At 37.8% G+C, this 14,902-nt stretch overlaps 1 protein-coding gene across 1 annotated transcript; it reads right to left on the bottom strand.

The window, feature by feature from the left end:
* Nucleotides 1-202: 202 nt before the first annotated feature.
* Nucleotides 203-9,030, bottom strand: LOC113318705 (mediator of RNA polymerase II transcription subunit 14-like). Its single transcript, XM_026566924.1, has 8 exons — nucleotides 8,575-9,030; nucleotides 6,792-7,868; nucleotides 6,535-6,632; nucleotides 5,708-5,882; nucleotides 4,483-5,497; nucleotides 3,360-4,381; nucleotides 2,039-3,105; nucleotides 203-1,260 (listed from the first exon to the last, which is right to left on the bottom strand). Exons 1-8 carry the CDS (start codon nucleotides 8,782-8,784, stop codon nucleotides 459-461), a joined length of 5,466 nt encoding a protein of 1,821 aa, XP_026422709.1. The 5' UTR covers nucleotides 8,785-9,030; the 3' UTR covers nucleotides 203-458.
* Between the last annotated feature and the right edge of the window lie 5,872 nt (nucleotides 9,031-14,902).

Below are 14,902 nucleotides of genomic sequence, written 5' to 3'. Positions count from 1 at the left end.
ATTTAGGAATCGAACCTTTTTGGTATCCTCTGTACGCTTTTAATAAAAGAGTGGATGTTGTATGGATTGTGTCAAAGCCTCGCGGGAGCTGCCAATAGATATGGAAACCCCCACTGCAAGTACTTCAACGCTTTGGATTCCATCAGCATTATGGAGTGGATTTGAACAGCGATCAAAACGGAGATTACAAGGTAGATAAAAATCTGCCAACAAATTTCTTTTTTTTAGCATAATTTTGGTGCCCAATCGGTGTGTTCACTGTACAATAGCGTCATCGGACCAAAAAGAATTTTACAAATGGATGCTCTCCTCCACCACAAATCTTTCTTACACTTCCCTTGCCTAGAAATAAGATACAGTCCTCCCTACAGGTCTTCTACGATGGACACCCATCTTTTGGGCCTTTTACAACTTCTGAAGTGCACAAAAATATTTTTTTTTTTATCCGGGAAGATAGATTATGTACCCCCAGAATTTGTAGTGACAGCATTACCCTCCCTCAACCCTTGAAGGCAAAGTTGCAGTGTTCTTTGAACACTATCTGCAACTAATCTTAACTTCCCTTGTGTAACATCTCCGCCTGTAGTTCCATTCATCTCCACTGTTCGAACTACCCTCTGTTTACTCTTTTCCCACTCATCTACTTGAAACCAGCAAGCTCTACCTCCATGGCTACCCTCCATCCCAACAAATGAAACACGTGGGTTTTCACCAAATGAGTATCTCAACCTCACAGAAACACAATAGGGCAACCAAGCTGCACCACCAGCAGCGTTTATGTGAGGTATATGAGCAGGATCTAGGACAACAGTGAGAGCAAAGTCTACCGAGTTATGAGGACGGTCATAGTGAATATTGCTTTTCGACGTTGAAGAAGAACTCTCGGGGTTCTCATCCATATTCAACCCAGCGTGATTTTCCAAACACAACTCGATGCGAGGTTTTTGTGCTGGGGCCATTTCACCACCTTGTGACTGCGATAATCCTTTTTTCCATGCTATTAGCTTCAAGAACTCTCGGAGGACTGAAATTGGTAGAGTGAGAAGAGTAATAAAAGATGCAACTCTAGAAGCATCATAGGGCTCTGAAGCAACACGACGACTAAAATAATCACATATTTCAGATATTTCAGTATGAGTTAGTTCCTCTTGAGCACCAGCTTGGTTTTGCTGTTGCTGTTGTTGATGATGGAAGCGTTTCACACTCAATACTTGGAGTAGAAGTTGCACTCTATGGACACTAACAGCGAAGACATATCCCCTGTAAGAAATATTTCAGTTAGATTGTGAATAGATTTCTACAGGTGACAGATTGAAAAAAAGAAAAAAGGACAGACAACAATATATACCTGCTTCCTATGTCATACAACACATGATCAGACCTACAGTTGAAATTTACAGCGGTGACATTTATGTTTCTCAGTTTCTCATGTTCTTGCAGAAACATAGGTGAACCTAGAGACAATTAACTAATGTATGTAATCAGCTTATATCGAAACATAGGTACTCATTCTTCGGCTCCAGTACGTTAACTATCTTGTTCATCTCAGGCTAAGTTTAAGTGACTTGGAAATCACGAGACATAATTATGGCCATTGAAATCCTTTTGCACGTGAAGGTATACAACTACCGAACACTTAAATCGGAGAGAACGTACTACCAGCAGCGATATAATTACCTTGGCCTATGAGTAAAAAAACTATTCTGCACATGTAGTTATTGTTTGTGCGATCATATTTGGAACCACTAACATGTGACATTGTCTTCAGATAAACATGAGAAAGTAAGTTCTCTTAGGAAGCAATGACTAGCAGACGTGTGCAGATTGGAGTTCTCTTTACAAAACTTGTTTCTGTTTGCAAAAATTTACCAATTATTCACAGTTGAGCTACTACGCTTGATTGGCAAACACAGACAATCACCAAAACAGCGAAAGCAAGTGTGATATATTCAGAGAAATAAAAAAGTGGCAAGCTAATGAGACAACAAATATAAATATGAAGTCACCAATAAAAATGAAAACTATGTAAAAATCTTACCCCACGAAGAAGCGTAATGCTGGCTGTTCCTGGTCTAAATTCAGGAGGGTCCCTTCGTTATCCTTGAGAATTGAGCCAAGGATCTCTTTCAAAAGATCAGGTAATTGTGCAAATAACCATAGCACTCCTAGATACTTGAGAATTCCTCGTAAAACCTTCTTAAGAGCGACGAGGGGAACCCAACCACCACCGTACCCTCCATCATCTCCAAGTCCAATAAAGGCTGTGTTCAATTCCCCTCTCACATGAATTGGAACACCTGTACCAGGTGTTCTACGTACAGGCAAGCCTGAGCTCAAAGCAGCTAGATTCGAGGATGCCATAACAGCATTGCTCATCCGGCTTAAACCAGCAACTGTTGCAGGTCTTGTAATTCCACCGGCACTAGTCAAATTAACTCGATTAGAATTTGAAAAATTTGAACCAGAGTTTGGGTTGGTATTGCTTGGATTTACAAGCCCAACTGTATTCTGACCACCAGGAAATGAAGGTTCCAGACCATTAAGTTCCTGAGCAACATGCTCCATGATAAAAGGCCGAAATTGAGGACAAGGTAAGGAGCCTCCAACAGTACGTCCTTCCTTGGGAGGAGTAGCTGGCTGTAGCCAAACCTGATCACCAGAAAAGCAACGCATGTCGACTGAGAAATGTTTACGATATATGATGCGAATCCAGTAAGCCCCCCTCAGTACAACAGAGACATCAATAGGCAAAAGGGAGCTAGGAACAATTCCTGGTCCACCTCTTCCAGCCACTGCTAACATAGCAGCATTATGCAGTGTGTGACTCCCAGGAGGACCACCGGCGTTATTCAAGAGAGGATTTCCTGAAGTAGGAGTCGGAATAACATTTGCTGATGAACCACTTGGCAACGGTCCTTGTGATGGTGCAAAAGCATTTTGTTTGGTAGTAGCTGACGACCCAGCTGTTCCATTAGGGGCCACAGAAGCAGTACCAGCTCGTGCAGGTCGAGTTGCGGCTGCAAGAGCAAGTAAGGGTCCTGCAGTCAGCCTAACACAGTCCAAAAGAGATGCCACCTCACCACCATTGATGAAATCTTCAAGAAACTGCAGAGAAAAAGACACCTCATCAAGTTGAAGGAGCTTGCTAGACAGGTACTTTGCATAATCATCCGAAAGATATCAAATAAAAATTTGAAAACAAGCATGTAAACTAGACAATTCACGGAACAATGCTACTACCCAAATAAAATGGATTAAGTAGCATGCTAACATCAATAACTCTCAATTTACCAGTCCCAGTAATCAAATATCAAGCATGAAGCATCCTGAGAAAAAACATCATTAACTGCAGCACATACCTTGGTGTGAGGCCAAAGTTGGTCGGGAGATACATGCATCGTACAGCCATCTTTACCTGATTCCCACTCCACAACAAAACGAGCCACTACTCCAGGACCAAAACTAAACCACAAACTCATTAGACCGACTGCTTCAATTCTGAATGCCTTCCTCATCTGCTCTGACATCTTATCGACCACCTCAACAGCACCTTTTGACCCAACATGTACTTTGCTTTCCGTGTTTGTACTGCATTCTTCTAGCTTATCATCTGTCTTTACACCGAGCAGCTTCCGCATACCAAGGGCAAACAATCTTGCATTTGAAAGTCTCCGCAAGTCTGCCACTAGTTTACTAATGCTATCAGACTCAACAGACTTGTAACTCAGAACAACTCCTTCGGGGTCGTAACGAATATGAGAATCAACATCAGATGTTGTGGCAATACGAACACCACAACCCCATGGTGTCACTGTGCTTCCCTTTTGAAGTTCCCACAGGTCCCTAAAGTGTTGATCATTTATTTTAACATCCCAGTGCATAGTTCCAGGTCTGCCAAGCCGTAAGCATATATTTTCCCATGAATGTTCCCTAGCAAATGGCAGTCGGAACCATATGTTCGAGGATGGAGCTTGCAAACCTGATTCTTCCACATAAGTTATGTCAAGAGCATCCATCTGGCTAGTTAACCGAGCGTGCTTAATACAAAGTGAACAGTGCCTGACCACATGTAAAAGGGCGGTAACATATATACTGGAAGGTACACTCCCTTTATTAGCTTCAGCTATAAGGTTCCCATAGTTATAGACCTCAAATTGCCCAATCACATCTGATGAACAGACAGCTTGTGATGAAGGGAGATGACGCACCGGGTCCGAGATCTTCCTTCTCTTCGAAACGACCGGTGCATTGACTTCTTCCCCGTGGAGAGATGGGATCAGTTTTAGCAAATCGTCGATTGAACGCTTTCGAAGATTTTTATCATGTTTAGGAACAATATCAGGAACTGTGCTACAAGAAACCCCAGTTTCTGGTGCTTGACCTGAAAAGAGAATATTAGCAAAGAAAAGGAAAAGAAGCAGAATGAAGAAGCATACATAAGATATCTGTAAACTCAATGTAATTTGAGAGAATGTTTCTTACATATGGGGGTTGGGGTCAATGAACCACTTCCAGCAGCACTAGAGTCTGTTACATGGACAGAAGGTGGCACCCTGATCATCCCATTTGGCTTCATACTACAGGCAGAAACCCGGGTCCCAAGTTGTCGGAGTGGAGATAACATACGAGATGATCGATTCCCAGAAATTAACTCTTTTGAAGACTCGTTCAGCAATCTCGCGTGATCTTCATCCATCGAAGAGCTTATTTCAACTGAATGTGGAGAACGAAGAGAGGTCAGATCTTGATCAGATTTTGAGGTAGTTGGTCTCTGGTTTCTTCCAGGGCTAGAAGAGAGAGAACTGACAGAGCTGGATTGAATTAACTTCAAATTATTTGGCTGATATGAAGGATTATTGAAATGGGAACCACCTACAGAACCCTTTGTGAAACTATGAACCTGCGGATGTAGCAGACCTCCATCCCACTTAGGCGAGGTGATCCCTGCTTTTACCCACTGGTGACTATTTTGAACAGAACCAATTTGAGAAACAGGGGATGTGCCAAACGATGATGAAAGACTGTTCTGGCTGGGCAAAGGAGGCAAAGATATCCCTTTCTCAAGCTCAAATACGTCATCAACCACGGATGAAAAACATGACAGTGGAGATCTAGAAATCTGAATAGAACCATCTAGACCAAACTCATTCAGAAGCCCATGTTCTGAAGTCTGATTTGGACCACCAACGTTAGGCAAATATGACTTTAGCTTTTCCCAGTCGAGAAGACTCAGATTCAAATCATCTTCAAGCATTTGCATCTGACTGATGTCAATTCTACTGAAGCGAATTACATGGTTAAATTCACTAACAGAATGAGATTTTCCACTAGTTTCTGGCTGGGTCTCCAGCAGGCTAAAGAGAGGTTTAAAGTCCTTGTCAAGTTCCAACACCAAATAGTACGAGCTCCCACACTGAGGGAATCCCATGAGCAACAATCCTGATCCATTCAAAATGTACCTGGGAACCTTAGCTGTTGCCATACCTTGTTCGTAAACCTGAAGAAACCAAATAATAGCTAAATTAATATACATTGATGAGATGGAGATACTTTACATATAACTAGAGGGAAGGACCATAGAAAATTGCCTTGTCGATCACAAGTCTACAGTTAAAATGCTATGACATGGCAACACTAATTTTAAACTTAAAACCAAAAATAAAGATCGAGAATAATAACTATAAAAATGGATTAGCTTGATTATTACCTTGAGGCCTAAGAACCTCCCTGTTGATGCAAATAAATGCAATATACTTTTGATCCTCAAGTTTATAACTACTTCAGCTGCAGTCATACCGCCTTGGTTTAATGCGTCTTCACACTCTACCAGCACAGATGGAGCAAGAATATTTCTGGATGATTGAAGAAAAAATCGGCCATTCCTGCAATCGCATTAAAAAATGCTTAAAGCCTGGATTTGAGAGTTGTTTCTACCACAAACATTATTTAACTATTTCCCATTTCAAAATATTTATAAGCGTGAATCTCTTAGTTTAACAAAACCACGGGTTTCACTCAAAGTTCTTGGAATATATTACAAAATCATTGAAAATTGTCATAATTTCTACTTTCTAGAGCCAAGCAAATTTTCTCAAATCAAATCAAACGAAGTTCATAAGACCCAGACGGAAACTAATTTTCTATGGAGGAACAGCAACTAAAGTCAAATATTGAGGAGCTTTTTTTTTATCCTTGATAGAAACATGATGGTTCTTAACTTTCAGAAGATCCTTCTGCTTTTCCCTACTGATCATACAAAAACATGTCAAGAATTTAAGCCTTACCTCAATTTCAGACAATTGCTATTTGCTGAATACAAAAGTCTAAACTCTTAATTCAGACATAATTTTATATTCCAAACGAAATATTTTGGTAAAAGCAAACCGAGAAGATTCAATTCAAGCCACCACATATAACAACATAAAGGCTAAAGCACTCCAAGCATTCAAACTTTGGAAGCATGGAAAATCAGTATGTAGCATAGACACAACAAATGCTAAGAAAACTCAATTGATTTTGAACAGGCAAGCAGACCTGATATTAATCCCGAGGGTGATATATGATGAGCCATAGGCCCGAACACATAATACATCGTTGCCACCATGTTCTCTTGAGCTGGACTTACTATCTTTCTGCAGTAATTCAATAGAATAACATGTTAACCGAAATGTAGCTTGAATCCAACTGTGAGCACATGCTTGAATCAAGTGTTTTATGGTTTTAACAAGAACACCAAAGAGTGCATACGATAAGTATAGCAGAGAAATAATAAACAGTACTCCTAAATCAACCTTTCTTATGTCTATGTCAGATTTATCCCCATGACACTGAAGGAGAACATCATTTGCAGCCTGCGAGATCTGAAGTTTTTTGCCTAGCTCTTTATGGATATCAAGCAGACGAGTGTATCTATTACAAGATATAGCTCTTAGAAGCAATCTCTCAACATCTATGCAACTAAGATCAAGTGATAATTCACCCTCCTTGCCAGTTTCTGGATCTATGACGAATGTACTATGAATACACTTTATCTGCAGATCTTGCCCAGGTTCAATTTTAACAAATGGGCACCCGGGATCAGAGCCTCCAGTGTTTTTATCGAAATCTAACCAGTATAAGATTTTCAAACCGGGAGTTTTAAGACCAGCTGAGTCAGCTTCCCCTTCCTGACCCATCTGCGAAGAACCAGCATTGCCTTGCACCGTATTAACATCAGAGGATATTAGCTCAAAGCGGATTGCGTCCTTCCATCTACCTTGACGAAGTCCCTGTACTTGCCTTATCACAGTATCCATAATGAGCGCAACACAAAGCTCGTGGAGAATTGAGTAGAGAATTACAAATGGGTTGTCCGCTGCAGCCATTCTGCGCTCCAGGTCATCACCAAGAACGTGTCTCCGTGATTCTTCAAGTTTTACAAGTCCACTTCTCTCCCCAACAAGCAACTCCAGATGCAGGATTCTCCACATAGATAGATGACCTCGGTAACCAAGAGTCATAAGAACCTTAAATTCACCATCCACACGTACAATTGCAGTACCGTCGGAAACTTTGACTTCAGAAATCTCTTTGGGTAGTGCCACTTCAAGTAGTTTAGATCGCAAAAGTGTATCCAATTTCTTTAAAGCTGACTTTTGCTGCTCGTCGGCTAGTGGACTCTGACTACCCACGTCTTCAATACATTTTGGTAACTTCAAATAATTTCCACTGAGAAGAATTTCGATGGCAGAAGGGACATCATATGTAGGAGCACGGGCTTGCTGCAGCCCCTCATGCATGAAAAACATGGAGTCAGCGGTTTGAGTGAAGCATGTGTCATGACTTGAAAGAGTAGATCCAAGCTGCTGACAATATTGTACTAATGGAACCTGCAAAAACAAATGAATGCCGACAGAATGTTAGTCAATTCGTTACAAGATTGAGCAGGTGAAAAATGCAACAACAAAACTTGGTAAGATCACAGGCAAATCAATAATGCGAGTGTGCATCTCCAGTTCTTCACTTCTACTGATTAACAGAAGACCGTTATATTTGATGTATTATAACCCTCCAATTAAGAGCCTGTGCTGTATACCTTGCTAAACATAGTTCAGCTGATAAGAAAACAACGAGACAATCTGTGTGGCTTTAGTTGCTCTTGGAGCATCTAAAGAATTACAAACTAAAGGTGGACAACATTATTACAGTTTACAATTTTCACAAATAACCTCCTAGCTAATCAGCTTATATATTTGGGACGCAAAACCATCAGAGTTAAGCTTTTTAACGACTATTATTTTCCCACTATAGAAATTCAACCGTAAAACTCCTCTAAAGTTACATATGTCTCCCGATAGATAAAAACAAAATGATACACACCTCATAAAAATAACCCATTTGCAGCACAAAAGCTCCAAACTTTGACAACATTTCATGAATATGCATCATCATTGGCATCCATTACCAAAACATATATTGAAAAATAAAGCCACCCTTTCATTCTTATTCTATGAATCTAGGTCAAAATCAAGCTTATGATGGTCCGAATATCACTATTTTATCATCAATAACAGTAAAACCATAATAAACACTTACTTGTTGACACCATTTAGCAAGAACATGAAGACGAAGCATACGTTGTCGAGTCTTAACTAAGTATTTAAGAAGACTAATCTTCTTTTCAGAATCAGATTGTTCAGAACTCTTCGAATTATCAACTAAATCATTCAATGAAAGAAATGAATCTTCAGCTGCTCGGCGTACTAATGTCGAGAATTCAACAGTGTTTTGCCCTAGTTCTGCCATCTTTCAATTTATCTTCGCCTATATTAAAAGATCTCTAATCAAATAATGAAATTAGGGTTTCTTTTCCATTCCCCCCAATTCCAATACTGTAATCACAAAAACCAGTCACTTCATTCCAACGTAATTCGTGAGAGACAAAATTTAGAGTTCTTTCTTTTGATTTTGAAGTAGTGACCGAAAGAGGAAAGACAAGAGAAAACCCTACTGCCTCTTGAAGCTGGGCTTTGGGATCACGCCGTGTGTGTAATGCGAGAAGAAACTAGTTTCTCTTTGTAATCACAATCTTCTCTTAGTAAGTTCGCCAATGATTCGAATCATTCGCGATTTTTTGCGTATCACGAATTTTATCGTTTTATTCGCGTACGTTTGCAACTCCGAACCCAAAACGCGTATTATGTGACATTTCTGAATTATTCGCGAATCGTTCACGAACTTTACGTATCCCGAATGATACGTCCGCTTAATTCGCCAGAAACTCTTTAGCTTTTACGTTTTCGAAGGCCCTATTTTTGGGGTTTTACTGCCTCCCAAGCATACACGGCCCAATATTAGACGTTGTTGTAATTTTTATGAAACAAAAATAACAGAAGAGTTTTGAAGGTGAAGGTGAGAGAGATCTAAAACTCGCTAACCAAGCATCTAAACCACTGTACCACGTCCTCTTTGATGACTAATGTTGTATATATTATTAATATCATCATACTAAGTTTATTTTTCTTTAAATAATTCACAAATATGCATAAAAATTAGTCTATGACCTTATAAAAACTAATTATTTATTATATATAGATACTGAATTTTCAGAGCCGAACTCACATTTATAAATCGAATTATACACGTATGTATGTCGTTCCGAATTACTGACGAATCACGTTTCGTTGACCGAATTTTGGACCGAATTTAGGTTTTACAAAACCGTATAATACTCATAGTTTGTCGTTCCGTACGATTTGCCTAGAATTTCTTCTAATAAGGCTGCTGCTTACGTGGAGATTATCACATTCTCGCACCCCTGGCCCTGGTTTTAAACAATTTACGGCTTATCGAATTTCTTTTGGAATCCTATTATTGGGCTGGAGTGGGATGTTTCGAGGGCCAAAAAGAGGACATCAACTTCAAGTACTAGTCTCGGTAACCCATTATCTTATTAATTTTTTATAATGACTAAAATGTCCTCAGCTAATTTAAAACTTGACTAATTAATTACTCCCTCCGTTTTCAAAAGACAGTCTGGTTTGACTTTGTAAAGATATTAAGGAGACTATGATAATTTACATTCCCACCCTTAATTACTTGCCTAATTTACGGTCTTTCAGTAACAGAGGTAGTACTAGTGACTAGATTGGATTAATGATTTGTTTCAATTTTTGGAATCAACCAAGGGCATATTTCTCTTACCTTTTCATTTTCAAAAAGATTGTACACCTAGCTATAGGTAAGACTTACGGCTAGAAATCAAGACTACGACCTAGCCTAATCCATATTTTTCGACTAGGAAAAATTTCTATAAGGGCTATAAACTATGTGATAAGAATTTTGTGCTTTTTAGAATCATTTAGGACAAGTAATTCATCATTTCCTAACCATAAACAACAAATTGCGGCTGAGAAATAATAAATTCCCTGCGTTTATTTGCGGCTACTATTCATTAAGTCATAGCCGCAACATGGTTGTACTTTATATGAAAAAGAGTATAAATTTATATTCATTTTAAGATTGGGTATTCCTAAAATGAGTACATACTTATACTCATTAAGATACTTTTAAGTTGATACTTATTTTTAAAATGAGTATATATTTTAATTTATGGAATAAGTTGATACTTGCTTTCCTATTTAGCAAACCCTAATTCTTAATTCACACAAAACCGTAAAGTAATATGTGAATATTAAGAATCGGTCCATGACTCCCAACATAGGTAAGGATCGGTTCTACCAAGTCTTCCAATATATGTAGGGATCGGTTCCACCACGACTCCCAACAATAGTTAGGATCGGTTCTACCAAGATTCCCAATATTGGTAAGGTTCGGTTCTATCAAGACTCCCAACAATAGCTAGGATCGGTTCTACCATGTATCCCAAACTAGATAGGGATCGGTTCTACCTTGACTCTCTAACATAAGTTAAGGTCGGTTCTACCAGAATTCACACCTTAGGTTCGAATAGGTCATCCAATAGATCTTCATAGAAAACCGGACCAAAACACTTGTTGATTTCTTTTCAATTACGAAACAAATTTCGTATATGTACTTCCTTTAACATATTAATCAAACATAGTTTCCTAGGATGAAATCACACTTATATCCACTACACAATCAAGTAACGAGTTACATAGATTATGTCGAGGTCGCATTTGCGAAGTTCAAAAGATAAACGTTGTACTTTGTAATTAAATATTTTTTTCTTGACACTTTGATCATATTAATATGACCAAGTCTAATATAACCTCGCATGTTATATTTTCAATCTTAAACGACTTGAAAGTAACGATGGGAATGAAAACAAGTCAAGTCAGTATCACTAACCTCAGGTGGAAGGATGATCTCTTCATTGTAGTCGATACGTCTTCACGTTCTTCATGCCTTCAAAGTAATACTTGTATGTCTCAACATTCCTAGACTTTCTAGACTCTAGTACGTTTAATCAAGCGACTCTTAATTGAGTTTTGAAACTAAAATATGACAACCAAACTTGACATACCAACGCTTGGTGGGTTCAACCAAACAATGCTCTAACAATCTCCCCCTTTGTCAATTTTAGTGACAAAACTCTAATACATATGGAGATAAATGAATTATAAATAACGCGTTATTCGTACGCTTGATTCCAAGTTTCAACAGCACAATATCCTGCACATATTCAAAAAACAAATGTCGTTGTTGACATTATAATAACAAAAGTTTTACCCTCCCTAAAAGAAAGCTAGGTATATATTCAATCCGAACATCTTTGTTATTTCCCTTTTGTAGTATGAAATATTACACAACATGACGATATGTTTCTCCCCCTTAGTCTATGCTTTACTCTTTCGTTAAATATAACATTTAAGTACATATATCATTTCCTATTGATCATAAATCACTTGTTTACTCCATATATTTCTCCTCCTTTTGTCACAAAAATGAACATAAGAGCAAATCGAAAGGATCTTAAAAATTAATAAGAACTTGTGCAACATATACGAGTTAAGCACGAAGGTTTCACTTACCATTTTAGATAACCAATACTAAAACTGAAAATACCTAAGTAATCTTGTTTTAGTATGTCATCAAGGAAACAATTGTCCGAAGCAATTTTCCCTTAGTCCGATTAGTCAACTAAGATAACTTAGTTACAAAATCGAACGGATTATGTATGTATAATCGTTGTATTCGATAAAACTCAAAAGAGATCCGAATTAACTCAATTTCTCTTATCATGATCCAATTATTCATAAAATAATTGCACCTTCTTTTAGACAAGACAAAAACTAGGTTAGTTAACTAGTTTTTTTTTATCAAGGAATCGACTAGACTTGAATAATCGAATCCCAAATTTGACAAGTTTGAACGAAGATCAAAATTAATAGTTACTCTTATCAGGATTCACAAAGACTAAAACAAATGATCCCTTTTTCGTTAATCAAAAACAAAAATCAGAATTGACGAAGTTTTTCTTAACCGGAAATAATTGAAACATAACAATCCACACAAAATAATGGAAATATAACAATTGCACTGTATTTCGTTAAGCTAGAGCAAAAACTATGCAATTAAATCATCTTTTCTTATCAGGAAAAGGATTAACTAACACAAATATCATACCTTACGCTTCGACATGACAAACTAAGATCATAATTAACTTAGTTTTCATATCATGAAAGATTATAAGCATAATTTTTCCCTCGATTTCCAAAACCACTCTATGTTAGAGCACTGCTTTGTCGAACTCGCAAGCGTTGCTATCTCAAGCTTGTTTGTCAAGTTTAGTTGTCAAAACTATAAGTCTTGATTTCTAGTCTACTTATAGATATGTCTCGGATTAAGATAGAATGTGTAGTTGAGATTTAGACTTCATGACGTTTATCGATTAAAGACGAAGATCTACTAAGGGGATCTTGGAGCAACTTCATCAACAAAAGGTATGTGGAGACTTGAACTCATCTATCACTCAGAAGTCTATTCTATTCTATCTCCTATTGAGACTAAGTCGTATAGCTATATAGACTTTACATTACGTTATACACATTTGATATTTCGAGCTGAGTTTGACTCGCTTATATATTTCTCGAAGTATGTGTTGGAAATCTTTTTGCTTTAACTACGTTCATCATTATTCTTGACGAAAGACAAAAGATGATCATGTGAGCCTTGTAACATCTTACATGATTTGTGTGAGACAGTCATTTGATATAGACTCGGAATGTTTCGTATTGATCATTCGATCACTTGAAATTTGCTTCTAAGCTAATAGTTTGTGTGAGACAACTATTGTCGTCTTCTAAAAATGTTTCAATGATTGAAATAGGAGTTTAGAACAATTAATCATTGTCTGGATATAGCACAGTATGCATACCCATATGCAAGTTGTTATAAAAATCATTCAGGTCCGGGAACCAAGTATGCATACCCATATGCGAACGGTTTTAATTGTCAAAGTCCGGGGACTAAGTTTGTATACCGTTTACAAACTGTCTCACCTGAATGCGGTCTGGAACGACAGTATGCGTACCCGTTTGCGAACTGTCCGAAAAGATCAAAGTCCGGAACTTAAGGTTGCGTACCCATTTGCAAACTTATGTGGTTAAGTTCTAAAATCGGTTAAGTATGATTTCATACTCATGAACAAATACATTTATATATTAAGGAATGCAATTTTTGCAAACCGTGGCTAAAGTGTTCGTGATCTGATTCTTTTGAATCAATCCTATTTTGCTTCAATTGTGTCTTGTATACTTCTATGAGAATATAAACAATTGAACGGCTCTATGAGTAACACAATTAGATTCATTTGATTATTATTTGATCTAGAAGTGTTAAGATGAACATGGTTAATACAAAAGTGTTCATATGGCTAACTTCGGTTAACTGTTATTGAGCCAACTCAATATACACGTTTAGGTACGGTTACCCATATCCAAATGAAGGTATATTTTATTTGTGTGTAACAAGCTAAGACCATCTAACTGTAGAGAGATATTGCTTTGGTTTTAAGGGAACTTAGCTTGAATCTTAAAACAGGTTTTCATCTAACGGTGAATATTGATTACTTTGTTCCAAAGCTATCAAACCCTGATTTGAAGACTATATAAGGGAGAACTCTAGCAACTGGGAAACCTAATCCCCACACCTCTTATGTGATACTAGTTGCGACTAGAGTCGATTCTCCTTTAACCTAGGTTTTTCCTAAAACCATTATTATAGGTTAACGACTTAAAGACTTCATTGGGATTCTGAAGCCAGGCCCAACTATTTTCTATGTAGTTGCATGTTCTGGTCTTACTTGTTCTATCATATTTAGTAATATCTTTTCTAATGTTTGCTCGAGATTTATCTCCAATAGGTAAGATATAAAATGTAATCACAAAGCTCTTCGTCACATACTTTGTGATTCCACAATAACTTGTTCTACTACCATATAATTAAATTATTGTGAGGTGATTGATATTTCTAGGATGTTCTTCGGGAATATAAGACCGGATTATCAATTGGTTCATGTTCACCTTGATTTATCAAAAGACTGAACAAAAACTTCGTAGGTATTTCTGTGGGAGACAGATTTATCTATCGGAATAGACTTTTCTGTGGTAGACATATTTGTTTATCAAGTCTTCGACTTTGATTTGTAGAAATTCTTAGTTGTGGGTGAGATCACCTAAGGGAATTGATAGCACATTTTTGTGTCTAATTTGATCTCATTACTATATTTTGTTGGCACTCGATTTTGTCTTTATTATGGTATTTTATGTCTTTGTAGGTGTTTTGGAGAAATAAACATTTTTGGAAAATTCGGCTCAAAAAGTTGCTAAAGGCACCGCCGGAGGACACTTGCTATTCGGACCCCCCATTTGGATAAGGGGCACTTCAAGTACTAAGGGATACCTCACTGTTATTTACACCCCAGATGTGTTATTTGCAC

The sequence above is a fragment of the Papaver somniferum genome, chromosome 10 (assembly GCF_003573695.1).
Source record: "Papaver somniferum cultivar HN1 chromosome 10, ASM357369v1, whole genome shotgun sequence".
NCBI classification, from domain to species: domain Eukaryota; kingdom Viridiplantae; phylum Streptophyta; class Magnoliopsida; order Ranunculales; family Papaveraceae; genus Papaver; species Papaver somniferum.
Note: the sequence above shows the minus strand (reverse complement) of the source record. Positions and strands in the feature narration are given on the sequence as shown.